The sequence below is a fragment of the Vicugna pacos genome, chromosome 35, assembly GCF_048564905.1.
Source record: "Vicugna pacos chromosome 35, VicPac4, whole genome shotgun sequence".
Classification (NCBI taxonomy): domain Eukaryota; kingdom Metazoa; phylum Chordata; class Mammalia; order Artiodactyla; family Camelidae; genus Vicugna; species Vicugna pacos.
Genome location: NC_133021.1, coordinates 20,429,013 through 20,455,975, shown reverse-complemented (window position 1 = coordinate 20,455,975; position 26,963 = coordinate 20,429,013). Strand labels below are relative to the sequence as shown.

At 40.8% G+C, this 26,963-nt stretch overlaps 1 protein-coding gene across 3 annotated transcripts in view; it reads left to right on the top strand.

Annotated features, from left to right (window-relative positions):
- The window catches only part of RSU1 (Ras suppressor protein 1), a 158,554-nt gene that overhangs the window by 75,134 nt on the left and 56,457 nt on the right, over positions 1 to 26,963 (top strand). For all 3 annotated transcript variants that reach the window (XM_015249937.3, XM_072954877.1, XM_015249936.3), the window contains one exon: positions 3,564 to 3,696. In XM_015249937.3, the coding sequence (XP_015105423.1) occupies positions 3,564 to 3,696 (133 nt within the window). The remainder of the gene's footprint in view (positions 1 to 3,563; positions 3,697 to 26,963) is intronic.

Sequence of the window (26,963 nt, the reverse complement as noted above, 5' to 3'; positions counted from 1 at the left end):
GGGCTGACAGATCTCCGGGGGCTGAAAGGCTTCAGATGAGAGGGCCCAGGGAACTTGGCTGACCTTTCTTGACATGATTCCCCTAGGTCTGTCTTCTGCGTGTGGCGACCAGGGAGCACAGAACTTGAGTGGGTTGTTTTTCAGAGGACTACCACTCAGAGGACCGCGGGCTCAGTCAGGCTGTTACTGAGTGAACAAAGTGGGTTCTTAGGTTGTTGGTGGAAGCAGCAGCCTCTTCTCTCCCGTAGAAATGGGCATCTGCGTGTTAACTTCAAGGGTGATGCATTAAACCCTGTTGACAACATGGCTGTGCTTCTGGGTTATTGGGGCGCACCTTGAACCTGGTGGGAGGGGACTTGTAATGCAGCCCAGGAAAGAAGAGAGTCTTCTTCCTCTTTCTGTCCCGTGGAAGTCATTCCTGGGCGACTCTGGAATAGCTGAGGCTTGTCTGTGGGGTCCTTCCTAGACCTTTCCCCTGGTCCGCGTTGCTCTCACATTGACCCAGAGCCCAGAAAATACAACGTGCTGATAAATACTCTGTGCTCTTCCCACTCTTCTTCCCCAGAGAAAAAAGATACCGCACTCCTGGGATCCCCCTCGGGGCCAGTTACAAAGGAAGCAGTCCACTTGAGTTAATTCATGGTTATAACGTGTGAATGACAGGGAGTCCTGCAAGCTTGTTCAGCGGACCTAAGTCTACACCCATTAGAAACGGAGGCTGTGTTTTTCAGTAGAACAACCAATTTGGGGGGATGAGGAGGAAAGACATTTAGAGCAGAACAGCCTCGCACAGGGAAATCCCCTTTGCTTAGGCATTGGTTCACATCCTTACGTAATTGGTGCTTTAGTGGCTTTTTTTTTTTCTTATTCATTTTGAAGACATATGTTTCCAAAGGTCTCATTTCTTATTTTTTTTGTAGTTGATCTCATGCTGCATCAGTGGGCAGGGCTGTGAGGCTGGAAGATGATAGTGTGTCAGTATAGGTTGTTTATTAGGTGAATGTTTTAGGAGAGAACCTCTAGTGCCTTCCCGCTCCCCCCAGCTTTTTAGTGAGTTGCTGCACCTTGGTTACTGTCGCCTGGTGCGTCAGCCTTCCCTCGGTGACCATGCTTCCCAAGTACAGTGGGCAATATACACACTGTGCATTTAAAAAAATGATGCTTTCTATCATACTCCTTTTTTGGAAAAGAGGAAATTGGAGAAAAAAGTAATGAGAGAATGATACGGAAGAGAGGAGTGAGAGTATAGCGGACGAGGAAACAGGAATTATAAAGAATTTTAAACAAGCGATCAGTTTGATTCTTGGGAAGCTAACCTCCACCCCCAGCCCAAGATAAAAACAAAATATATTAATGCCCACACCCACGTAAAATACTCAGCTGAACAGAGTCTGTGCTCAAGTCTTGGATTTTCATTTGCCCCAAGCAGTTTTCTGACTCATGGTTTAGAGCATAAAGCCCATTCATTTCCCAAATGATTGAACATCTGACTAATGATGTTGAGCCATTAAGATGGAGAAATTATGACAATATTGATAGTCTTGGAGAGAAATGTGTCTGCGTATTTTTGTACTTAACCCCAGCAGATTCTAAGTAGCTTTGGAAAGATCATGATGGATTACTCGCTCTTAATATTGAGTAATATCTGTTTTCTTTAAAAGCATCTTATGAAATTGTAACCCACTTTATATTGGTCTTTTCTGTCTCCATTATTCTGAATAGTTGCAAGTTCATATAGACACAACTCAGATACTGTAGGTTCAATTCCAAACTGCCATGCTAAAGCGAATATCACAGTAAAGCAGGTGACATGGATTTGTTGGTTTCTCAGTGCACATGAAAGTTATGTTTACACTATGCTGAAGTCCATTAAGTGTGCGATAGCATTATGTCTGAAAAAACAATATATAGGTACCTTAATTTAAAAATCCCTTATTGCAAAAAATTGCTGACCATCATCTGAGCCCTCAGTGAATTGTAACACCAAAGATTACTGATCATTTTAATGTTTATAATAATAATAGTAATAATAATAATGATGATGATGATGCTTGAAATATTACAAGAATTAGCAAAATGTGACACAGAGACATGAAGTGAGCAAATGCTGTCGGAAGTACAGCACGGATAGACTTGCTGGATGCAGGGTGGCCACAAACTGTCACTTTACAAAAAACACAGTATCTGTGAAGCACAGTAAAGCAAAAGCATGATAAAACAAGGTCTGCCTGTATAACCAAAAGGATTCAGATTCAAAGTATCAGTTCTTTTGTTTTAAAAAGAAATGCTACATCATCTTCCTACTAAACGTTTTCATTTCTAAAGCTCAGATCAGCTAGGAGGTGATGTGTTTTGTGCTATACTTGCATCCTAGAATGCATTTTCCTTGTTCTGGCCTTATCAGTTGTGACAAAATTGGCAGTAGAGCCTTAGAACAGGATAGACAGGGGACTTTGGTTGTGTCCTGGGAAGAATAATTGCTGGACGTCTTTGTCCATAAAACTTTGGACTGTAGACCAGGAGCCTGAAATTGAATTTCCTCAGTAGGACTTTTAGGGAAAGGGTTTTGTTGAGTCTCCTGCCAAGTAAACCACATACAACTCTGCTGCGTTAACATCTCTGTCCGTCTCTTTCATAGGCAAACATGTTACAGGAAGCCGTTTCACACACTGCCTTTGCTATTTTGAAATATACCAAACAGAAAAAAATAGAATCGACTGATCCACTGACACCTTCACTAATTTCATCCTTGATTGATATAGATTGATAGGTAATCGGATAGCTTCAGCAGACGCTGTAGAAAGAATCAGAGGTCTGGAGTCAGAAAGAAGCCTTAGACTCACATTCCCCCTCTGACATTTTCTGATCTTAAGCGTGTTACTTAATTTCCCCAAGTTTGCATTTCTTTACTTATAAAGTGATGTTAATTATTGACCTTAGGGTTGGCTGGAGAATCAAAGGAGGAAATGCTTTTTACAGGTGATTGGTAACTGATAAGGGCTACACAAGTGTGCATTTCTACCATTACCACGTTAATGAGATCCATTTAGTGCTGGTTCTGAGATGTGCTTCCGGTACCGGGTGAGTGAGGCAGTACTAATTTTACTTGTGCAATGTCCTTACCTTTCTTCACTCCTGTTTTACTTTGATGAAGAATGATGTTGATTGGATCAGGTTTAGATCAGATTGGACAAGTGATGACAACACATTGTCAAGGTAGAATTTTGGGAGGTTCTGATGCTAATGGTTCTCTCAGCCTTGGACGGGTCATCTTTGTGTCTAGTAAGCAAATACCTAGAAAAATGAAGCAAATGCTACATTTGCAAGAATTCCTTCCAGATTTACTTCCTTCCTCCCTCCCTCCCTAATTTCTTGGGCCAGTGTGCAATCACTGACGTGGCTTGTATACCACTGATGACTTGGGGTGCATGTTTTTAAAACAAATCACATGACTCAGAAGATCCTTAAGGTTGTGCTGTGGTTACTGGGCGGGACTGACTTCTTAGATTTGATTTGTGTTGTTTGGATGACCTTCACGTTTTTCCCCTACTCCTTCCTTTTAGGAAACTTGGATTTAACTGGTCAGAAGCAGATATTCAAAGCAGAGAACAATCCTTGGGTTACCCCCATCGCTGACCAGTTCCAGCTTGGCGTGTCTCATGTTTTTGAATATATCCGTTCTGAGACGTACAAATAGTAAGTAGACTACGATCTTCTAAAATTGCAGACTGGTTTTATAGTATTTGTAATTATGCCGCTAAAAAAAAAATCACCAACTATCTGTGACCTTGTCATTGGTGGCATTCAGCTCAGAGCACTTTTAACTTTTTAAATTAATAACCACATGTAGTAACTGCTTCTGTTACTTATAGATTGTTTTTAATTGACATTTTCAAAGGGAATCTATACCAATTTTGTTTAGAAAATTTATAAGGTCTTAAATTGGTTGACTATGCGTGGTGCTAAGGAAACTCACCAGACACATGAAGATCAGAACATACTTTTTTCTCCTTTGAAGGCAAGGAATAACACAAGTTACAAACAAAATTGTTAAGCAGTTTATTTATAAAATCAGTAGAGAATACTAAGACAGGCATCATTCTATTCTTTAGAAGCTTTTTGCTCCAGTGAGATAATAATCTCTCTCAGAGAAGAGATAAGGCAGATAAAGAGGAGGAAGAATCAGGTAGCTTAAGTCACTGCATCAAAACCTTTCCAGTCCTCACGTCTGCTCAAGGGCATCTGCGGGCAGCCAGCCCTAAAACCTAGCCCTTCCCACGACTTTCTTCCTCAGTGTGTCTGGGTTGAAAGGAAACCTACCACCCCCATCTGCTCAGTTGTTGCTGTATCTTCTGTCATTACTTTCCCCCTCGCCCTACCCCTGACCGCCAAATTGAAGTGATCATTTATCTCAAAGCTTCATGACCCCCTCATGCTGAAATCTAGTCAACTCTAGTTTGAAGTGAATGCAAAAGATGTGCAAAAAAAAAAAAATCTGTAGTCAGCTTTAATCTGTTTTTGTGTCTGATACCAACTTTTGGGAATTTAACATGCCAGCTGTTAGAGAAGAGGTGGCTCATGTTCAGTTTGGAGTCCCCCTTCTCTTTTGATTATCAGAAATATCGCCCCCCAGCTCAGCACACCTCTCTCTGAATCTGAGTTGGGTCAGAGGGGCAGTATTACATCTGGCAGGGCAGAGTCCTTGCCCGGGAATGGCCAGCTGTGGTTCTGATAACACACTCCCCATAAGCCGTGCTCCCGGCCACACACCTGGGACTTCTTATGGTCATGTTTCCACTTGACAGAATCACAGAGAAGATGAGCTGGGAAAGAATAATGGTCCTCAAGCAAATATAGACTAAAATTGCCCAAATGATAGCATATCCTTGTATATGAGTGCAGCTTAAAGCATGGTTTAGATTTCAAGAGAATATTGTGACATTTATAATGTCTTCAGATGTACCTTAATAGTAAAATGAGAGATGTATAGAATGTGTGTTCATTGTTTCAGGAACCACATAGACGTGTGCAATTATTATAGATACATATTTTTTTAGGAATTTGAACACAGCTCAGCCTTGAAAATTCGTTTAGTTAATTATGAAAAGGTGTGAAAATATAATTGCAAATTATTAATTTATTGTTCATTTGGTTTCTCTTAAACTGTTAATTGTTACTAGCATCAGTTTTAGGTGAGGCTCTGATGTTTAGTTGGTAAATAGAAGGCTTCATAGACCTTGGTTTGTTGGGTGTGCTTTTAGCAAACCATTGTACGTGGTAACTGCAGAAAAATAAAAAAGTTCCTGTCAATCTAGAATTGGGGAAAATGCTCTGTTGTTTATTCTGTGTAACACTTTTTTAATTTACCATACATTCATTTGGAATTTACAGAGAATTAGAATACATTGTGTATGCAAGTGCTTCTAATTTTAATTTCCTTTTGAAAGATCACATTGTGAATGTATGGATTTTGTATTACCTCAGCGTCATTATTAGGCAGTTAATCACCTCTATATGCCATTCCAAACCACTTCCGTTTATTTGAGCATTGTTAGGACGAATGAGAAGTGTTGCTTGATTGAGTTAATTGGTACCTTATTTGAAAGGGATTCTGTGACACAACATTTTATTTGAGGTATGTATTCTTACCTGTTTTATTAGCATCTTACATTTGAGGATCAGAGTAGTCTAAGCAGTTTGCCTACTAGTTTATTTTTTATGTGTTTGCTTTCCTCATGGAGAATTATATTATCTTTTGTCCAGTTAAGTCAATGTTAAAAAGCGTAAGTAAGCATAGGAGAGCCATTGTCCCCTTTTGGGGGGACCAGTTAGTACCCTGTTGGCTGCTTTTAGAGGCATATATGTGAGCCTCTGCTGGGCGAATGCACTTGACATTGAACTCCTCAAGGGCAGGGACCTCCCTTAGAGTGAATTTCTAGGGTTCTCCCCTCCCCTCCTCTGGAAAGAGAACTTACCTGCTTCCTGTGTTACAGCTTTCTGTCCTCCCGTTCTCCTATACAACATTCCTTTATCAAACGCCCTAGCCTGAAACATGGACTGTTAACTAAATAAGACCCTACCTCAAGCTCTTAGTCTTTAAAAAATATACTCATGCAACAATGCCACCACTATGTTACACAGATTTTTTTTAAATTTAAGGTTCTCTTTTATATGAATAGACGTATGTTGGTATATCCTCATGTAACTAGAATCTAACTTAATTCTTTAATTTAAGTGGCACTTCATAATTAGCAGACTTTTAGTAGCCTTCTCAACTCTCTTGAAAAAAAAATAATCTAATTAGCAGGTACTTGGCTACTTTTTTAAAGCTGTCCAGGTAACAGCCTTTAAGGAGGCAGTTCATTTGCTACACTCGTATTTTTTTAAACAAAGGAAGTGTCTTATTCGGTACCTTTGTCTTAGATCCTTTATTCTAAAAGCTGTAGTTTCTAATCTTCACTATCTTGTCTCTTTTCGTATGAGTCACATACACCCTCTCCAATTAAAAAATCTTTAATTGATCTTTAGACTGTCATAAAAGCATCCTTTAATGTTTGGTTATGGCATTTGAAATACCAATGAGTCTGCTTTCTTTTCTTCTTATTTTCTTCTTCCTAACCAATCGACCCATTACCTAAATGAGAGCATTAAAACTCACCAGCACGTTTCATTTTCCTTCACGTCCACTGTCAACGTTCAAGGTGACCTTCCTATTCTAAGCTCATCCTCCGAGGGCCTCCTGAGTCTAGGGCAGGGATGGGCAGGGAAGATGGATGATCTGATTTCCAGACTCAAAGGGACTCCATGTTGAGGCATGGGTGTTTGAAACACAACCGTGAAGTCGGTATTTAGGAAGAATTAAAATACTTGGCAATGATTTAACTTGATAAGTGTGGGCATTTAAGCAGGGGAGGGATGTGGGCAGCTGTGCTGGGAGGAGGCTGAGGTGTAATTCTTCAAGAGTCTGTTCTTCTGAGTACATTTGGAGCGTTCATCATGTCCTCGTCATTTCTGGGATGGAGATGGCTCTTTGTTCATCTGTTGTCCTTTCAGGACAGGGAACATGTTGGCTGCTGTGGCTGCATTGACCGGTCATTGTCAGTTACTCCCTCTGTTAAAATGCTTCGCTGGGTCTGGATGTAGAGGATCTAACCCTACAAACACGTTAGCGTTTTCAGACGGTTGCTGAGCCACTTCTGCTTCTGTGAAGCAGAATTAGGGTAGGCCAGTCACCACTGCTTCTTAAGTTTCTGGAAGGCAGGCTCCCCCCCCCCGCCCCCCTCCAGCTTCCCCAGGAGGGGAAGTCAGATTGGAGTCAGGATCCTTGACAAGATTCTTTGTGAAAGGGAGTAAGTCACACTTTTCACATTTCCATCAAGGAGGGTGGATAGGAACCGCAAGCCATTTTAAAAGCTGACAAGTTAACTCTTCACAAAAGAAGAGGTTTGACAAATGTTAAGCTGAAAACGTGTTGGTTGAAAGTGGCGTCTGGAAAACAGGCCGCGTCGTGAAGGCTGCAATTTGTAAAGCCTCATTTCCAGGCTGGCGTTACTCGAAGGGTGCGTCTGCGTCACCCTTCCTTCCTGGGACTGTCTTTTATCTGCAGGGAACGCTTGCCACACTCAACTCGCTCTTCTATTTTGTTTCTTAGTCTTAAACGAAGATGCTTCATTCATAACTATTATTAACATTACCTAACGGAAACGTTTTAGCAGAGCAGTGTTTGGTGAGTGGTGAGCATTGATGAGGAAAATGCAGGCAATTTCTTTTCACTGGAAATCTGGCAAAAATAAATCACCCTGTTTGGTTTGTAAGGAGAAATGAATACTTGGATCTGCTGCTTACTGTGTCTCAAAATGTTTTACTCGTAGAATTAAAACGAAGTAATGTTTTCTTTTTTCTGCACTGTGGGCAAACCTGTTTAAAGCCGTTGTGGGTATAAATGGGTTTTATTAAACAACTACTATGTTCTCAAATAGCTGCAAACTCAGTGCCCTAGAAGAGCCTTAAATCACAGCTATATCTGGTCTACCAAAAGGCTGAAGAATTTCAAACTTAATAGCTGATCCCAGCCATTTTAAGACAGCCCTTTGCAGAAGGAAATTCTAACAAGCCTCTCTAAAACTTACTGTTTTTCTGGTGGGGTAGAAACGGTTCCACAGAACTAGCAGATGGTTTTAGAAATATCACAGAAGGCTGGAGGAGAGGGTTAATCTGCCAGGACCTTGCGAGCAGTCAGTGAATTTTCACACGGTGACAATGCATATGCAAGATTACAAAGATGTCTTTCACGATGATGTCTGAAAGTAGCTCAAAGTAAGCCAGAGAAACCCAGTATTTCCTTATAGTAGAGATGAAAACGGAGAACCGTTTTTTTCCCCCCTAAAGCTTTTGACAGAAAGATTGTTTTTATTTTTGAAAGTTGACTATGTGTTGTGTTCCTGGTAATTTGTTTCCTTTATGGATGCTACATATGTATATTGCAGTTCTTTTTTTAAGTTAATAAATGTAGTATCACATTTCCTTCATAATATGAAATAGGATTCAGACTTTTGACATTTCTGGACCCGAGCGCATGCAAATGCAGCTCATTTCATGAACCTTGCTAAGAAAAACCAAAGAGAAAAGGGAAACCTATAAACTATGTTGGGTTCGGGGCAGTACTGTGTCATACCCCTTATTCTGTGTTCACTTTAAATGATAAATTACATAGCATTCCTTTTTCTCCATGTAGTATGTTACCAGCGTGCAGAGTTAAGAAATTTTCATTGCCCTGAGTAGATTACAAATCGGGACGTAATATCAGCTCAGTCTTAGTCTCTCACCTGTTTTCTCTGTGTGGCCATGAGCTACTAATTGTGCTGGTAAATTAATCCCTCTCCTCTTAAGGGAACAGGGGAAAAGCGGACTACTTGAGCATGAGAGCATCACAGTTTTCTTTCGCTTCCAAGTTTTTTGACAAATTGCCTGATGTCATCCACATTTAAAAGGAGTTTCGCTTTTCTGCTTTTTCTCTTTGTTTAGCACTGTTATTCAGATACACTTCAGGGGTCATTAGTATTTTCCCTTTTTCTTCTGCATGTTCATTTCTTTCGTCTTTACATACCTTTGGAAGCTTTTCTATAACTTTATAGCTTATGCAGAACACGTCAGATCTTTAAATGGATGGCGTTTTCCATTTGATGTTTCCAGTGTACCAGGGTCGGGGAGGGTTGCAGTGCGGAACCTCTACCCTCTAACCTTATAAAGGTCAAAGGTAAACTGCCAGGCTTTGAAAACCAACTTCAGGAGGCTCAGCTGGGATTCCTGAAAGCATCTAGGAAACCCCATCTTACACGTATGATGGAATGTCCTTCTCTCTGACGTGCCTCAGATACAAATGCAGCCTTGGGAAAGGCTGGTCCTCTGATGTGGTCACACGTCAGACACGCTGTGCTGGGCGAGCTCTGTGAGATCAAGTTTGACCAATGAGCTGGGGCTCTGTCGGTCTTTCTGCTTTTTGCTCAGTGACTACAGCACTTAACGTTAAAGAGCTGTGAACAAATTTAGAGGGGCAGATGGGAAAAAACACAGCTGCTCCATCCAAGGGAGAAGAGTGATGTTTATCCTGAACCTCACACTGCAGAGAGCTTTTACATACGATTTTAAAGAGCCGAACAGTTCTGTTTCTTTCCCTCACTGCTTTTTAGAAAATATTTTATTTATTTATCTCTTGTTTGTTTTTGTTTTGGGGGGAGATAATTAGGTTTACTTATTTACTTAGTTTTTTTTAATGGCGTTCCTGGGGATGGAACCCAGGACCTCATACACGCTAAGCACACGCTCTGGCACTGAGCATATACACCCCCTTCCCACACCGTTTATCCCCCCTTGTGTGTGACTCACATGTGCATTCAGCCTGTCCTGTACAGCTGTAATGTACAGCATGATACATTACAGGATCAGTTTAAGGTAAACAGAATATAGATAATTTGTCCCTCTTGACAGAAGGAAACTAAAACATAGTCTACACTGCATCTACACTCCAGAAAGGAAATGTTTCCGGTTACTTCCTCTTCAAAGAGTTCCATTCTTAGACGATACTCACTTGAAATAATCGTATTGAACTGTATTGACCTCCTCAAAGACACGAGATCTGTCCGCCGTACATATTGATAACCTTTATTAACTCCCAGCCGTGCTTGATGCTTTCTGTCCAGCTACGATGAGTTATTGCCTGCCTCTGTTGTTTTTATTTGAGAGAGAAATTAATAAGGGGCACGTTATAATCAAACAAAGCTGTGACTTCTATTCTCTGCACAGTTATATCTTGTTTTATGACACACTGGCTTTTTATTGAGCTCTGGTCTCTTATCCTAGTCGGGCACTGTTGGAGGTTTTGGTTTTTTTCACTTTTTTTTTTTTTTTTTGTAATTTCTTGGCAGTTCAGGGTTCTCCTATGATGTCGGATATTTTGGTTTAGGATGCATAATATTGTGAAAGGAGTTTCTGTCAGATTTATCAGGTAGAAAGCTTGATTGTGAGTTTTATGTCCACTCACGTTTATTGATGCCCCCAATTTACTTGCCAACCATTAAGGAAACAGCTTTCCGAGTTTTATTCTATTGTGTTTGTGTATCATTCCGTATTTGTTCTTTAAGACTTCTGGTGTTAAAAGCTTGTGGTCAAGAAAATACAGTTTCCCATTGTAATAGTTAATTTTTAAATAGTCTCATTTGGAACACATCAATTTTATCAGCTTGGGAATGTATGTGCTTTTCTTCCTCCATCCAATTAGGTAGTGTTTGTTTAGGAATTGAGGTTTTGGTTATTTTGCATGGCAAGGTTACTGAATAAGCACCCTGCCTTTTTCTTTTTTTTCCTGCTTATATCTAATTTTGTCCAATTTTGTCTGTGTAAGCCACCCAGCAGAAATGTAATTGTCTAACAATTCTAGAGATCTGAAGTCCAAAGTCAAGGTGTGGGCAAGGTTGTTTTTCTTGAGGGCTGAGGGGGAAGGATGTGTTCCAGGCCTCTTTCCTTGACTTCTGGGTGGCTGTGTTCTCCCTGTGTCTTCATGGTCATCCCTCTGTGTGTGTCTGCTTCTGTGTCCAACTTTCCCCTTTTTGAAAGGACACCAGTCATGTTGGATTAGGACCCACTCTAATGACCTCACCTTAATTTGATTACCCTGTAAAGACCCTAGAATCTTCAAATATGGTCACATTCTGAGGTACTAGAGGTGAGGATTTCCACATGAATTTCTGAGGGGAACTCATAACACTTGTTACTCAAATGCATTCAGTTCTTTGTCAGTTTGTTCCATCACCCCCTTTCCTCTTTCCTTCCATAGCCCCCACAGCCTCACAGGTGAGTATGTTCTGTTTATTAGTAAGTGTATTTAAATGACTCTGGAAAGTCGAATCCCTCCCTCCCTCTGGCCCACCACCATGCCTTTCTTAATGTGTTTGGCTCTCAGACTTACGTTCCTTCAAAACGTGCAGACTCACCACTGTTTCATTTTAGGGGCACAGAGAGCACGTTCTTTTATTTTTTTGGCAGAGGGGTTATTGTTTTTGTTTCTAATCATCTCTTAAGAATGGGCTATGTAAAAACTGAAGCTGGCTGGAATTTGAAAATCCTTTGGGAATGAAAGGCCCCCACTCCCCGTTTCTTCTACAAGAACCTTACTGCTGGGAAATGCAGTGTGGGCCGCCTTTGTGCCTCCTGGCTACTTTTTGCAGTGGGTACCCCACTAGTAAGCGTGGAACCTTCTCCCTGTGACTTTGTGGTCCTGCCTGGTAGCTACCGGTGTTTTGCCCTGTGAGGTGTGGAGTCAGGAATTTCCTGTCTCGTCTTGGGGTTCCAGTAACCACATCTAGAGCCCTTCTGACATTTGTTCCATTTTCCTACCTTGTCTCAGGAGGTCTCTGGAGTCTTTCTGGGCAAGATCAAGACTCCTGATAACAGGGCACAGAATTCTCTTCTCGGGTAACTAAACCTGGTTCGCGTCCCCAGCGTCCCCAGAGACGGAGAGCATGTTTTCATATGATGCACCGTGACATCAAGACGCAGTGACACGCTCCACTGCGAAGCTGTGAGGAAAGAGAAGAGGGCATGAAATCTGTTCTTAAAGAACCGGTCTTAGAAGTGGCTTCTGGTCCCAGCCCTGTCAGTGGCAAATGACCGAGTCACACCCACCCTCACCTTCCCCATCTTAAAAGCAAGAGGTTCAAACTAGGTTATCGCTAAAAATCATCTCAGCAGTGACTGCTAATTCTCAGTTCTCTATTTTTCTGGAAAAGATGTTTTATTGTCTGTATCATTTCATTATTTTTTTTAATGTAGTTTAATTCTTGACTCTGCCCCCCCCCCCCGCCGTGGGTTTACTTTATTGATTTTTTTTTAAAGGCCGCAGAAGATGATGATGACCCAGAATATAAATTGTTACAGGAAAATGGATACAAGATAAAATTACCAGATCAACCTTTTTATTCTATATTTTATGGAATGCCTAATATATGTTTGGCAGTAACTTATTCGTACACATGAATTCCTGACACTTTCGATTCTTCAGACTTATTAATCAGTGTAGTCAGCACCAGAGCAATTTTATGAGCCTTACCAGTCATCAAAAATTTATTATCAGATAAATCAAAGAAACAACGAGCATCTTAATAGGGTAGAGAAAGTGGCATGTAAAGGATCGTTTAAGACTGTGCTTTTTTGTCGGTTGTGTGTTATATTTACAACCAGTATGCACGAACTTACTCATAATTTCATGCAAAGACCCAGCAGGGTGGTAGTTATCTTCCTGGGTAAAACCTTTTCTCTTTGTTTTCCTCTGGGAGAATGTTGGGTTTGATCTGACTGTAAGACTTGAGAACACTCTATATACAGGAGGTAGGAAACGTCGTGTTCTAATGTTAAGCTTACAGCGTTCTTTTAAAACAGTATCTACCTTTTCTTCGGAATTTCATTACAGCTGTCATCCAGAGCCAAGACTTATCAAGCCTCAGTCCTTTCCCTTGGGACCAGGTGGCTAAACTTTCGCTCCTTGAAACGGCCTGGGGAAACAGCAGGAGACAAACTGCCTTTCCTGGGGATGGACTCCCTGGGTGCCTTCTGACAGATGTGAGACACGGGCTTTGTCTGCTGCCTTCCTGGCACTGTCTGAAGATACAGTAATTCTGATGCTACAGTAAGAGACATGTGAGATGGACCGCTTTGGGGGGTGGTTTTTCTGTCTCCCCGGCCCTGTCCTGAGTGTACCAAATCTCACCATCCTCTAGGACAGAAGGGTCGTGGCAGTGAGCTGGGTGAGAGCTGAGTGGGCACCGGAGGAGAGCCTGGATGGAGACCCACTGGGAACGAAGCCAGAACGACAGGGCTGGGTTACTTCCTGCTAGAGATACAGCCTGCTTTCTGCCTGGGCTTCCCATAAATCCTGTTTCCTCTGCCTGGATTGTTCCTTCCTCATATTTACCCTTTGAACGTCCAGTTAGGCTTCAAGTACCATGTTAGATAGTGCTGCCTCAGAGGCCTTCTTCCTGCGTGTTTCCCTACTGCTCGTTTGCTGTGAGCTCCTGTATCATCTCTCTTCCGAGTGTCGAATATTCCTTAGAGCAATTTTAATAGTAATAAAAGTCATAATAATAGCGATCAGTGACTGTTTACCATGTGGATGTCATGCTAAGCTCATGATATGTGGTATTCAGCATTTTATAACTCAGTATTTATTTCTGTGAACACTACCTATATTTGGGAGAAGGGGTTATCAGTACGTGTTTTCTCTCCCTTAAGAGACTGTAACCTTCCAGGAAGCCACACTGAAGATTCCTTTACTTCTGAGCTATACACGTGGCACCACCCTCAGTGTCTTGCAGGAATGGTCCGTCTCATGCAAGGAACCCTGTGACAGGTTGCCCTGATTTCAGAAAGCAAAAAACATTCTGTTATGAAAGGCGGGGCGAGAGATAAATTAGGAGTGTGGGGCTAATGGATACACACTGCTGTATATAAAATAAACAGCAAGGATTTACTATATAGCACAGGGAACTATAATCAGTATCTTGTAATAACTTATAATGGAAAAGAGTCTGCAAAAAAGTGTGTGTGTACATATATACATACACACACACATACAGCATGCATTTGTGTGAATGTGTGTGTGTGTGTGTTTATATATAAAACCAAAAACCAAATCACTTTACACATGAAACTAACACAAGGTTGTAAACCAACTATAAATGAAAATCAATTAACATTAAATAAATAATTACTAAAATAATAAAAGAAAGAAAGAAAATAAAGAAAAACCCATTCTGGCATCTTTGTTTTGGCTGCTGCAGGATCAGCAAGCCCCGAGACATTGCGGCGCACTCTTCAGCTTGCAATACTGACCGAAGGCTATGTCATCGCAATGGTCTTTTGTTGTTTATGTAGGTCTCTTTTTCCCCACACTTCTCTCCTGCAAGAAATGAAACAGTTCCTCAATGTCACAAGTGAAGGAATTGTCTTTGAGAGGGAGGCCTTCCTCTCTCTGAATCTGCTGGTCTGTGCCTTCTCTTTGTCCATCAAGGGGGTGTTTCATGGGGCGTGTGGAGTGCGATTGTGTTTGTAAATGTTCAGAATGTTTCTGCGGAAGACAGAGTAAACTGGTGGGGGTGGTTGTCTCTAGGGAGGGTAGCTTGATGCTAGAGGCAGGGAGAGGAGGGCACATTTTCCTCACTTTTCACCCTTTGGTACCCGTTCCACTGTGCACGTGTATTCACTGTTGAATAGATTATTTAAGAAACAAAACAAAACAGGAAGCAGCTTTTCACCTGCAGAGACCCATGAAGTTAAGAAGGGAGAGACCCCAGAGAGTGTCTTTGTGATTGGTTTTGTCTCCTCCAGGTCCCCTTTCCGTTTGTTTGTCTAGATTGAGTGGAACCATCCCTTTTATCCGTCTCTCTCTAACCAGGTACACTTCAAGGTGACATCACGTCTCAAAATGTGTCCTGAGTCTTGGAAAGGGACTCTCTAAATGAGAGCTTGAGAGAAGGTTTCTCACTAACCACGTGAATTATTCCTGTTCTTGGCTTAAGCATTGTGAAATCTTGCATTGTTCGTAACACCTCTCGGATAGCGTCAGACTTCCCTGTATCCTTGGAAGAATCTATAACAATCCAGTTTTCCTATAGGGTTCAGGGTGACATGGGAAAAGGTGGTCATTCACAAAGACATAATGGAGATTAAGGAAAGTAAAAAAAAAAAAGAAGACATACTTCTTCACTGAGTTTCTTTATAGAGGGGTTATTTTCCCACTTAAGTGATCGATGAGTAACCTTTTCTATATTTGAAAGGTCATGAGAGTTTGAAATACAGAAGAATGGATCTTGGGAGAATTGATTGTGTTTAAGGATGAGGTTGGGCCTCATGCTCCCATATAAGAGGCGTGGATTTTTTGTTTTAATTTCTCTCGTTAAATTTTTTTTTTTTTTGGCTGTAAGCAAAGATGATGTGTATGTTACAGACTGTTCATGTGAGGTTATGAGCGTTTTTAATCTGTTCCTGTGCATTCTCAGTAGAAACTGCGTGAGTGGGGATCTTTTAATAGAATATGTCTTGCAACTAGCGAATTTATTTTGGTACTAAGTTCTAGATCATTCCTAAGGAATGTAAATTTTGTCAATAAAAGTTTTTGTTTTGAAATGCTTAAAATCTTGGAACAGTATTTTACGTTTCCTGAAGCCAACCTCTGTCTCATTTTTCTAAGTGTAATGAACAAGACAGGGCAATAAGAATAATAAAATAAGATACAATAATAAAATATTAAAATAATAAAAATATGATAAAAAATAAGAATGAGAAGACTGATTATAAGTTGATTGGATAAAAATACTCTAGTAATTTTATACTGGAACATGGTTAGAAGAAGAAACAGCGAGTGGTGTGTGGGGAAAAAATTCCTTCAAGACCACCATGTGGATGCATTATACAGGATGATTTTGGTTTTACTGTGGTTGAAATACTAAGAATCTTGAACAGCTTTTACCAGAAAAATTCAGATGCACGATAAAGTCAGATACTTTCAATAGCCCCCATTGCTCTTCTGTTCGCGCACCAGCATCCAGGGGGGTCGGTGAGTGACAGCAGTTGCCTCAGTTACTTTGAGGAGAGAAAATTGACATTCATTGACTTCCTGCCGTGTTCCATGCCCTGGTGGATTCCTGGTGGGTTCATAAGATCACGTGATCTTGTGATTCCATGAGACGTAGGTGTTCGCCTGGCTTTCAGATGAGAAAATGGAGACCCCATCTGTTTTATTAAGAATAACACTATCTCATGTTCTCCTTGTTGCTTTTGGGTAACGTCAAGGAGGAAAGTGGAAATGCTGAGTTTATGCTGACGTTCTCAAAGGGCAGTCCGTGTGTGAGGGTTAAGGCTACGCTCATGATCATTCAGCTTTTCCGGTTCTTGAATCAGACTCAGCCTCCTGGAGGATCATATCCCCATCCTGTGGTTGAAGGTGCAGGCAGCATTCAGGGGTCCTGAAACGGTATCTCCTTTTCCCAGCTATTCAGCCCCTGAAGACTGTCTTCCTGCATCAGCTCTGATTCTGATTCCATCCCCTTTATGAGTGGTTCTGATATGACAGTTACAAGCCCGTGTTCCTGCAGCTGCCCCCCTGGTTCAGTGGCTGTGTATTCATCCTCTGAAGGCTGCACTTTATATTTTTTTAGAGTTGGGCTTCAGTGAATGTGTATGTAAGGGTGTGACCTTTCTCTACCATCCTTTGTGCCATTTATCTCTTTGGACATTGTGGGGACTCTTGGCCTGACTCAGCTCATCTTGTACCAGTAACTGAGGTCACACTGGCTAGAACAATCCCTCCCAGGCTTCCCTCACCCTCTCTTCTTTGTGTCTTGGTTTTCTTATTAGGTCCAGTCCCAGGTTAATTCTTTTGCCCCAACCAAGGACTGAGCCTTCTCCAGGGAGTCCTGATTCACTTAAGTAGAAAATAGCATTAGAGTCCAAAATCTGAGGTCCAGAAGTGCACATTTCCCAAATAAGCAGCGAAGGTGGAGCAGAGTGGCCTGAGGTCTGCCAGAAGTGACAAAGCACAACAGTTACCTGTATTCAGAGCGCCTGCATTCATGTTGATGTTTCCCGTTTACCTGTATCACTAAGTTTGCTTTGGTCTTACTCTGTTATCAGAATTCATTAATCCAGTTCCCCCTTTGCCAAGCTGTACATAGAGAATCATTCATACATTTACGTGGGTAGTCATCCCACATTTGCGTGTCTCCATTTTCATCTCTTCCAGACGTTGGATTCAGGTGTCTGGAATTAACTGCTAAGTGTGTGAGTTCGGTAAATTTTATTGTCAGTGTCCCTAGAGCACCCGAAAAGAAAAAGAAATTGCAGCCTCCTTCCAGATTTTATACTGAAGAAACCAAGAGTGTGCGCCACTCAGCAATATGAAGATGTAGATCACCAGATATCTAGGCAGACTCGGATTCACTTAGGAGACAGTAATAGTGAAATAGGGACAGCACGCCACTACAGACATACCTAGAGATGTTGCAGGTTTGGCTTCAGCCCGCTGCAATAAAGCAAATACTGCAATAAAGTGAGTCAGAAATTGTTGGTTTCCTAGGACACTAGGAAAGAAGTAGAAATTATGTTTACAGTGTACCGTAGTCTGTTAAGTGTGCAATAGCATTATTTCTATAGCTAAAGAAACAATGGTACATTAATTTAGAAGTACTTTGTTGCTAAAAAATGCTAACCATCATTTGAGCCTTCATCACAGATCCCCATAACAAATAGGATAAGGAAATATTGATAATGAAAGCTTGAAATATTGTGAGAAGTACCAAAGTGTGACACAGAGCAAACGCTGTTGGAAAAATGGCACCGATAGACTTGAGACAGAGTTGCCACAAATCTTCAATTTGTTGAGAAAAAAAATGCAGTATCTGTGAAGCACAATAAAGCGAAGCTCAATAAAACGAGGTCTGCCTGTGCGACCTCTTGAGGTTTTGTCTATTACGTCTTTGTTTTGTTAGGCACTAATACTTGTCTTTTAACACAAATAGCTTTACCTTTAGATTCCGTTTCTAAATGGCCTCTGGCCTGCCCCTTGGTCTCATCACGTTTAGCAGTGTCAAGGAAACACTTTCCATGTTACTTTACCTAAAGCGGACCCCAGCTCCTGCCCTGCCGCCTTCCAGAGTGGAGGTCCCCCCAAGAGCAGGGACGTTGTGAGGGCACTGCTGTGTCCCCAGGAGCCTCAGTCAGGTGCGTGGCACCCAGACAGCCCTCAGAACACTTGATGAATGGGGCTTGTCCTTTCAGCTGTACATAGAAACCTGCAGTTTAGACGTTGCTGCTGGAGGAAATCTTTTTTTTTTTTTGAAAACCTTGCGTCGCACATCCGTTACACATTTGTAGCATTTCCCGTTTCTTCTTATGTCTGAGTTGCTTCGATTTCGTGATATTATTAGAGCTGCTTCCATCACCATAAAAAGTTTCTGTGATGTTTCCAAGGCTGCCGCCTTCCCTGGCCAGCAATTTCCCATCCCATCCAGTGACAATTTTTAGCTAGGCTTTGAAGGGAACTACACACATGGAATTTTAGAAGGTACCGGGGAGGGGAGAAATACCAGAGCTGCAAGAGGGTGTTTGCCCTGGACTCAGCCCGTCTGCCTTTTTTGTTTTTGTTTTTCAATCAGCCAGACCTCTGTCATCTAACAGACACATTTGTGTTTGGGACCTGGACATCGGCTGCAGGTGTGGCTTTGTCCTCCATCGTGATGGTGTGAAAGGGGACTTGGCAGGCTTTGCACTATAGTAGTTGCTCAGGAATAAACAGCAAAGGGAAGAGGATGGGAGGGAAGAGGAGGCAGCTCCTCCTCCCAGTCTTCAAAATATGTTTTGTTGACAAGTCAGAAGAACAGCTCAGAGCCCGGTCTCTGAATCTAAAAACCCAGATGTGGGAAGGCATAAGGAATCTTTCCGTTATCACTCTGCCTTAAGGTACCAGGGGACTCTGGATCAGCCTTCACCCATAGCAGGTGTGTCTCATTACTTATCCCCGCCACCTGTGGCATTTGAAGTGCACCTGTTGGCTCCTGTTGAACTCATGAAATGCCCAACAGAGACAGAGGTGGGGAGTGATGGGGGAGAAGCGATGGTGTGCTTACTGGAATGTTGGGCTTTTTAATACACACAGATCCTGTCAAAAAACCTTCCAGGTTTGAGTTTCAGTTTTCTCACAGGTTGTATTAATTTTCTGTACCAAGTCCTCTCTGTGAAATTTTAACTAAGGGTTGATGACAAAATGTGACGTCGTAAGTATTTTTCCTAAGATGTAGATATCATGTGGATTAAATTGTGTGAATCGAGAGAGAGAGAGAGAGAGAGAGAGAGAGAGAGAGAGAGAGAGAGGGAGAGGGAGGGAGAGAGAGTTGTAGCTGCTCTGTTTACATTTATGCCAAAATTCCTGCTTTTGAAAATAAGTGTAGCTGCCTCCTTTACAAAAGAGAACCAGAGGGTGCACAGTGGCAGCGTCACTCAGCTTCTGGTCTCAGAGCCTTTCCGGGTCCCAGAGATGCACGCTTATACCAGTGGAACTTGAGGACCCAGGAGAAGCATTTCTCTGGGGGAAAGGTAAGTAAATTGTGCAATGCCCCTGAGACTGCCTGGGAGTAAACTCAGGAAGCGGAGGGCTTAGCTACCCAACAGCAGGCAGGGGAATAAGCCAGCTCCAGGAGGCACTCAGGACTCCCCTCCTCAGTGCAAACCAGTGGGTGTGGGCACTGACTCTGGAGGCAGGCTGCCTGAGTTTGAATCCCACTCTTATCTTTTGCTAGCTTTGTGACATTGGGTTAGTTAGATTTTTTTCTTTTTAATTTAGCATCTTTATTGAAGAGCAGTTGATACACAGTAAAGTAAATAATTAAAGTATGCAAGTTGATACACTTTGACATGTGTATACTTGTAAAATAGGCACCATAATCAAGATAGTCAACCCATTTGTGATTCCCAAGTTTTCTTGTGCTCTTGTGTAAACCATATCCCTCCCTCCTTCCCCTCTCTTCCCCTCCTTTCCCTCGATCTCCAGGTAACCATTGGCCTACTTTCTAACTATATGTTAGTTTGCATTTTGTAGTGTTTTAGAGAGAGACAGACATATAGTGTGTACACTTTAAAAAAAAATCAGGCTCCTTTCATTTATCATAATTATCTTGAGAATCATTGTTGGAGGTATCAATAATTCATTTCTTTTACTGCTGTAGTTCACCGAATGAATATACCATAATTCATTTATGAAGTTGCCTGTTGATGGAGATTTGGGTTGTCTCCAGGTTGGAGCTATTAAAACTAAAACTTGTATTAGCTTTTGTGTACAATTCTTTAATTGGACATGTTGTGTCACTGTAAATATCTCTAAGTGGAATGGGTGGATCACATGAAAGGTATAGATTTACTTTTTTTGGTAACTACCAAACCATTTTCAGAACGGTGGTGTCACTTTATGTGCCGACCAGCAGTGTCTGAGCGTTCCACTTCTTCCACACCCTTGTCAGCACTTGATATGGTCAGTTTTTGCAGTTTCATTTTCTCTGATAGGGTCTGATTAGGTTTTCCGTTGCGTCTATCTGTTGAATAGTGATGTTGAGCTTTTCCCACTCCTGTATCTTATTTAGTGACGTTTTTGTTCACATCTACCAATTTTGTAAATGAATAGTTTTTTTCATATTATTCTTTCGAGATGCTTTCCATGTTCTAGATCTGCGTCCTTTATACGTGCTTAGCAAAGCTTTTCTCCCCTGCTGGGATCTGTCTTTTCATTCTCCTAGCGGTGTTTTTAGAGAATGACACCTTTGAATTTTGTCGAGTTCACCTTATTACTTGTTCCATTAGGGACTGTGCTTCCAGTATCACATCTGAGTATTCTTTGCCTAATCCAGGTTCCCAAGGTTTTCTCCTTTGCTTTAGTTTAGAAACTTTGTAACTTAGGTTCTACATTTAGGACAATGTGTTTTGATGTAATCTGTGTATATGGTGTGAGTTATGGATCACAGTTCATCCATTTACATATGGATAGCCAGTTGTTTCTGTACGTTGCTGGTTCACTGTGTTGTTTACGTCTTTTATATCTACTGACTTTTCTATCTCATTGTTCTGTCATTGTTGAGACGGGCTGTTGGAATCTTAGGTTATACTTATGGATTTGTTTATTTCTCTTCAATTCTGTCAGTTTTTGCTTCATGTATTTTGAAGCTCTGTAATTAGATTTATAAATGTTTTGAATTGTTTATGTCCTCTTGATAAATTGACCCTTTTTTCATTATGCAGTGGAATTCTATCGCCCTCGTTATATTCTTTGGCCAGAAATCTATTTAGTCAAATATCAATATAGCCACATCATTTTTGAGTAACGTTAGAATGGTATATTCCATTCTTCCTTTTTCATCCTATTTTTATCTCTGTTTAAAGTGAATTTCTTATAGACAACTTACAGTTTTTGCTTTTTTATCTCATCTGATAGTCTTTGTCTTTTAATTCAGATATTTTTTCCAATTAGATTTAAGGTGATTAGTTATATATGTAGTTTTGCATCTATCCTTTGACTATTTTTTTTCCTGTTTGTTTTATCTCTTTTTCCCTCCCCTTCTTTTGTGTCTTTTGGACTCTGTATTACTTCAGGCATCATCTTATCTCCTTTGTTGGCTTATTAGCTATAATCTTTTATTCTTTAAGTTTAGTGTATGCTTTAGGGCTTATAGTTTACATCTGTAGTATTTCATAGTGGCATTATACCACTTCATATGTAGTATAGGATCCTTAAAATAGTGAACTTTAATTTCTCACTTCCCAGGCTGCATGCTTTTGTTGTCATTCATTTTACTTCTACTAATGTTACAAGCCCCACATTACATTTTTGCTATTTTTAACAGTGAAATACCTTTTATAGGGATACAAATAAAATAAAGCATTTTATATATTACATATTTGCTGTTTTTAGTGCTCTTCATTCCTTTGTATAAATCCATGTTTCTGTCTCGTATAATTTTCCTTCTACCTGAAGGACTTCCTTTAACTTTTCTTGTCTTGTGCATATGCCACGTATAAACTCTCTCACATTTTTGGATATCTGCAAAACTCCTTATTTCTCCTTCATTTTTCAAAGATACTTTCACTGAATATAAAATCTCAGATAGTTATGTCTTTAAGTAGCTTAAAGATTTTGTTATCATTATTATTATTATCATTATTATTATTATATTATTCTCCTGACATTCATGTATGGCTGAAATTTTCCCAAAGTTGAAAAACTTTTAAATGTAAGGAAAAAAATTATTAGCGCCAGTGTCATAGAATTGTGAGGATAGTGCCTAGAAAGTCACATTGGTTGACCTTAAAAAAGAATATAAAAATAGCTCAGACCCCATACCCTGCACCCCAGCTTTTTCCCCCAAGCTATAAAAGCATCTTTCATCTCAGTCCTAGTTGGAGCTAACAGTCCCTGCAGAGCTATCCATAGTGCTGACTAACGGCACACGGAAAGAAAGGGAGATGCAGGGCGGGAGAGCATGGAAGATGGGTTGAGTCTTGTAAATACTGAATATGTGGTTTCTAGATACCCCTAAGTGGAGAGATATCTTATAGGGAAGAGGTTTTATGGGCTATAATTCGGGAGGTCAATTTAGTCTGGAGGTAGAGTTCATCTTCTTTTTGGCCAAATCTTCCCAGCGCCCCTGCTCTGACCAGTCACCAGGCTGTCCATCCCTCACTGGAGGACAGCCCAAGACTTTGCAGCAACAGATTATTCTAACAGCTGGGCCTTTTGCCTTGAAGGGGTAGAATATCAGCTTCTCACTTTATGTCTCAGTGTGCATTGCTAGCTAATTTGAGGAATTTGTTTGTCAGAGACCAAGTGCCTGTGTTTTAAATCTTGCCATGGAGTGAGGAAGGAGTCCTTAGCGTGTGCAGTTATGTAGCTAGCATGGCGAAACCTGAATGAATTCTATTTAGATGCCAACTCAGACCTACTGGGCCCTGTGCTCTCCTCTGTAATTTAAAATATACCAAACTCTCCATCCTTAGTTGGGCTCAGGCATGAGCAGTGGGAACCAAGCCTTCACCGGGTCGGCTTTAGAAAACAACTCACTGACTTGGCTTGCGTTGCATAGGCCTGACTAGGGACTGCTTTATCTGGGTTTCCGTTTTACAATTTAAAATTTTGACTTGGAAATCATTTGCAAGGAGGCTGTGCTTTCTAGGGACTGTTCTCAGTCAGTCTGTACGCTAATATATACCAGGTACTACTAAATATCAACATGTTTGCTTTGCTCTGACTGCTGGTGTGCAAGCAGGAGTGAGGAAGAGAAGATGAAGAAATGGCTTCTGTTGTGAATGTAGTGTCACTGTTAGACAAAGGTGTCTTCTCTTTGATGATCTGAGAGGTAGACTTCAGCTAGCCATAGGATGAGTGAAACAGTGTGCCAAACGCTGAAAGATGAGCAGCTTTTGGAAATTCCAAAGTGGAAGTTAATGAAAAATGAGGGTAGGGGAGAAGCAATGTAGTGATTTGAAAAAGAAAAGAAGAAAGAAAGAAAATACTAATTTTAAGAAGATACTATAAGAGAACTTGCATGGGTTTTTTGAGAGGGAAGTCCAGTTGGGTTTGAATCCCAGCTGCACTGTCTGGGTGGCCACATTGTCGGAAGTACATTATTTAAATGCTCTGAACCCATTTGCCCCCAGGCGACAGGGTTATGGGCCACAGTCTTGAGTAACCTTGTTCTAACATGGGGGTGTTGAAAATATGCTCTGATTACACCAGCACCACGTGCTTGTGAAGTTTGTACCAGTGCCACGTCAAGCAGTAGAAACTTGCAACTACTTCTAACAGGCTTTAGGTTGAAGCAGTGAGGCTTGAACTCCTACAGAAAGCAGTGCACAACAGCGTTGATGGAAAAACCCACTGCCCCGCAGTGAGTGGACATCTCTTATGACCAAAAATGCATGTGATGTTGTATCAGCAGTTTGGCAAAGCATAAACATGTCCTCGCCATACTTGTACACAACCGGCCCTTTGAACGGACATAGCTGCCTAGAACCGTAACCATGGACGTTACTCCCGAAGCAGAAAGTTGACATTGCAGTTGGAAAGTGGAAAACCACCTTCAAAGATAGAAAACGAGGTCACTGCAGTGGGATTCCTTTTATTTACAGATGTAGGGAAGTTAATAATGAGGGAGATCAGAGCAAAGGGACTAGAAAGGAGATAAACTGGGGATGTTCTTAAAATTTACATCTGAGGACCTTTTGGCTGCATTTAGAACCAGAGGAAGGAGTGAAACATGTCCAGTTAGTCTGTTTCAAATGTTTTGTTTTATTGTGTTCAAACTGGACAGAATTATAAAGATCATGAAACCAGGGAGAGAACCTAATATCCTTCCTTATTTTTCAGTTGAGGACAGTGAATCCCAAAGTGATTAAATGATCTAAGATCACCTTGCTAGTTAATATCCTATATGGCTCATTGAACTTTTTCACCGGTTTTTACCTCTGCCCAAAACATCGCTGCTTCCTAACACCTGCCCTCTTCTGCTATGTGGCTCGTTCCCGCTGTTCTGCAGGTTTGGGGTCATTTATCACTTCTTCTGGAAAATCTACCCTGACCACCGCCCCCATCCCTTATCAAGTTCAAATAACTTATAATGGCAGAAAACAACCACAACTGTTGATCGAATGCTTATGATTTAATCATTGCAACAACTCTGAATTAAGTTCTCTTTATCCCTATTTTATGGAAGGAGAAACTGACACAAGGGGATGGTGAATAGCTTAGCCAGGGTTATAATTGATAGGGGGTGGGGCCAGAATTCAAATGTAGGTTGTCTCACTGCAAAGCCTGAGCTCAACTCTCCACATTATTCTACCAGTTCATCTGTTATCAAGATACTTCTTACCTCCCTTAGCACTTAATGCTCTTGTAAGGTTATATTTACTCATGTGATTGTATAATACATCTTTGCCTATTCAACTGTAACCTTCAGGAGGGCTCAGAGAAGTGTCTTTAGATTCACCAATTTGCTGAGCTCCTAAGTACCTCACATCTAGCAGGCTTTACATATATTTTTCCCTATGTGAAATAGAGTTAATAATAATTCATTTTATAGCATTATTTGTTCTAATTGTACTGTACTGTAGTACAATTGCACACAATGCTACAGTACAAACACATTGTTAAGGGAACTAAGGGAGAAAATGCACACAAGGTGGTTACTTAGTTGACATCAGTTGGCAGGAACTCAGTAACTGCAGGGCTATAAGGAAGATAAACAGGCTCAGAGGGGACAGCTTATGACCACTAGACGGGATCTGAACTCAGGCATTCAGTGCTCTTCACTTTTATTCTTGTCTTCTTTTTGTATCCATAGTGAATGTAGTTAGAAAAGTCGATCCTGGAAAATATACTGCATTCCAGAGCTGATTTCTTAACTAGATGGGAAGCTGGAGTGTAAGTTTCATTCTTGGGAAGTGTTGGTTTTATCCTGGAGAGCAGGACACATCTTTATGATCTGTCTTTATGATCTAGTGGTGGTTAACAGATAACTTCCTGAACCAGTCTCCCAAGCGTGGACCATTGGTTAAGGCTGAAGTATTTTGATGCATTATTTGAGAGTAGTTGTTATGTACCCGTTCAGTTACAGCACATGAGTCCTTGCTTCATTAGCTGTTCTTTGGTCCTTTAGATGCATTCGTTTCTACAGGGATTCCTTGTCTTCCTATCTCTATCTGCTATGGTGAAGATAGGATTTATTATTCCAAATCATGTCCTTGAAGTTAGTTCAGCAATGTTATCTCTAGGGTATAGAGATGCATGTGGCCAGTGATCAGCAATGTATTCTGCTGTGGGGAACCTAGCCATTGAATAAAAATTGAGCTATAAAATGAATCTATAAAATAGTCACAGATAAAATGGTGAAGAGATCAACATTAATCTTTAAAAAAAAAGCACAAGACGAAATGCAACTACCCTAGAATCAAAAATAGTAGTGTTCATGAAAGTGACAATTAATTATTTAATTCCAAGGACAGACACGTTATAGTCTAAAAATATATTTCAGGTTCACAACTGACTAGCTATTTTATGTGGCAGAATACCAGCTTTGCATATTTATTAAAATTATTCATAACTGCGTAGCTGCCTAGATGAACTGTTGAATTCTTGTTTCTTGATCCAATATATTATCTTGTCCATTTTATCATGGCACCGTAATAGAAATTTGTCTAAATTTTAAAGTCATCCACAGAATATTTTCAGTATCAGCATCTCCTAAATACATATTTTATCATTTCCATTTTGCCTGATGTGATCTTTCACGGAAGTTTAGAAGAAGTCATCTATCTCTATAGAAAATTTGTGGGATTTTTCTTTTTCCCTTTGGAGAGTAAATTTTAGGCAGAAATCTCTGTTCAGTATGAAGTTATTATATCATTAATATTTAGGTATCAAAATATTCCTGCTACCTAAAAACCTGGAATGTGAATTTTTGGAGTGGTGGAGCAGTCGAAGATCACAAGCATCCGGTGGAGTTTTTGGAGAACTGTGTGTACGTGTTATTTGTTGAGTATTTAACATGTTGCTTTGGTCGTTGTAACAATATGGTCGAGATGAGTTGTGGAGTTAGGCTGCCTTCAGTTCATACCCTGAGTCCACCATTTATTTCTGATCATATTTAACTTTTTGAGCATCGGTGAACTCATCTGTAAAACTGGATGGTCATAGTATGTCCTTTATAGAGTTGTTAGTGAGGAATCTGTGAGGTGATACGTATAGAGTGCTCTAGAACCACATCAGGCACATAGTGATCACTTAGTGAATACCGGGGTAAATGTTACTAACGGTAGTGTATCATGGGATGCCACAGAGAGCGTGCGTGAGGGCTCTAACAAGGATGCGTGGCAAAGAGATG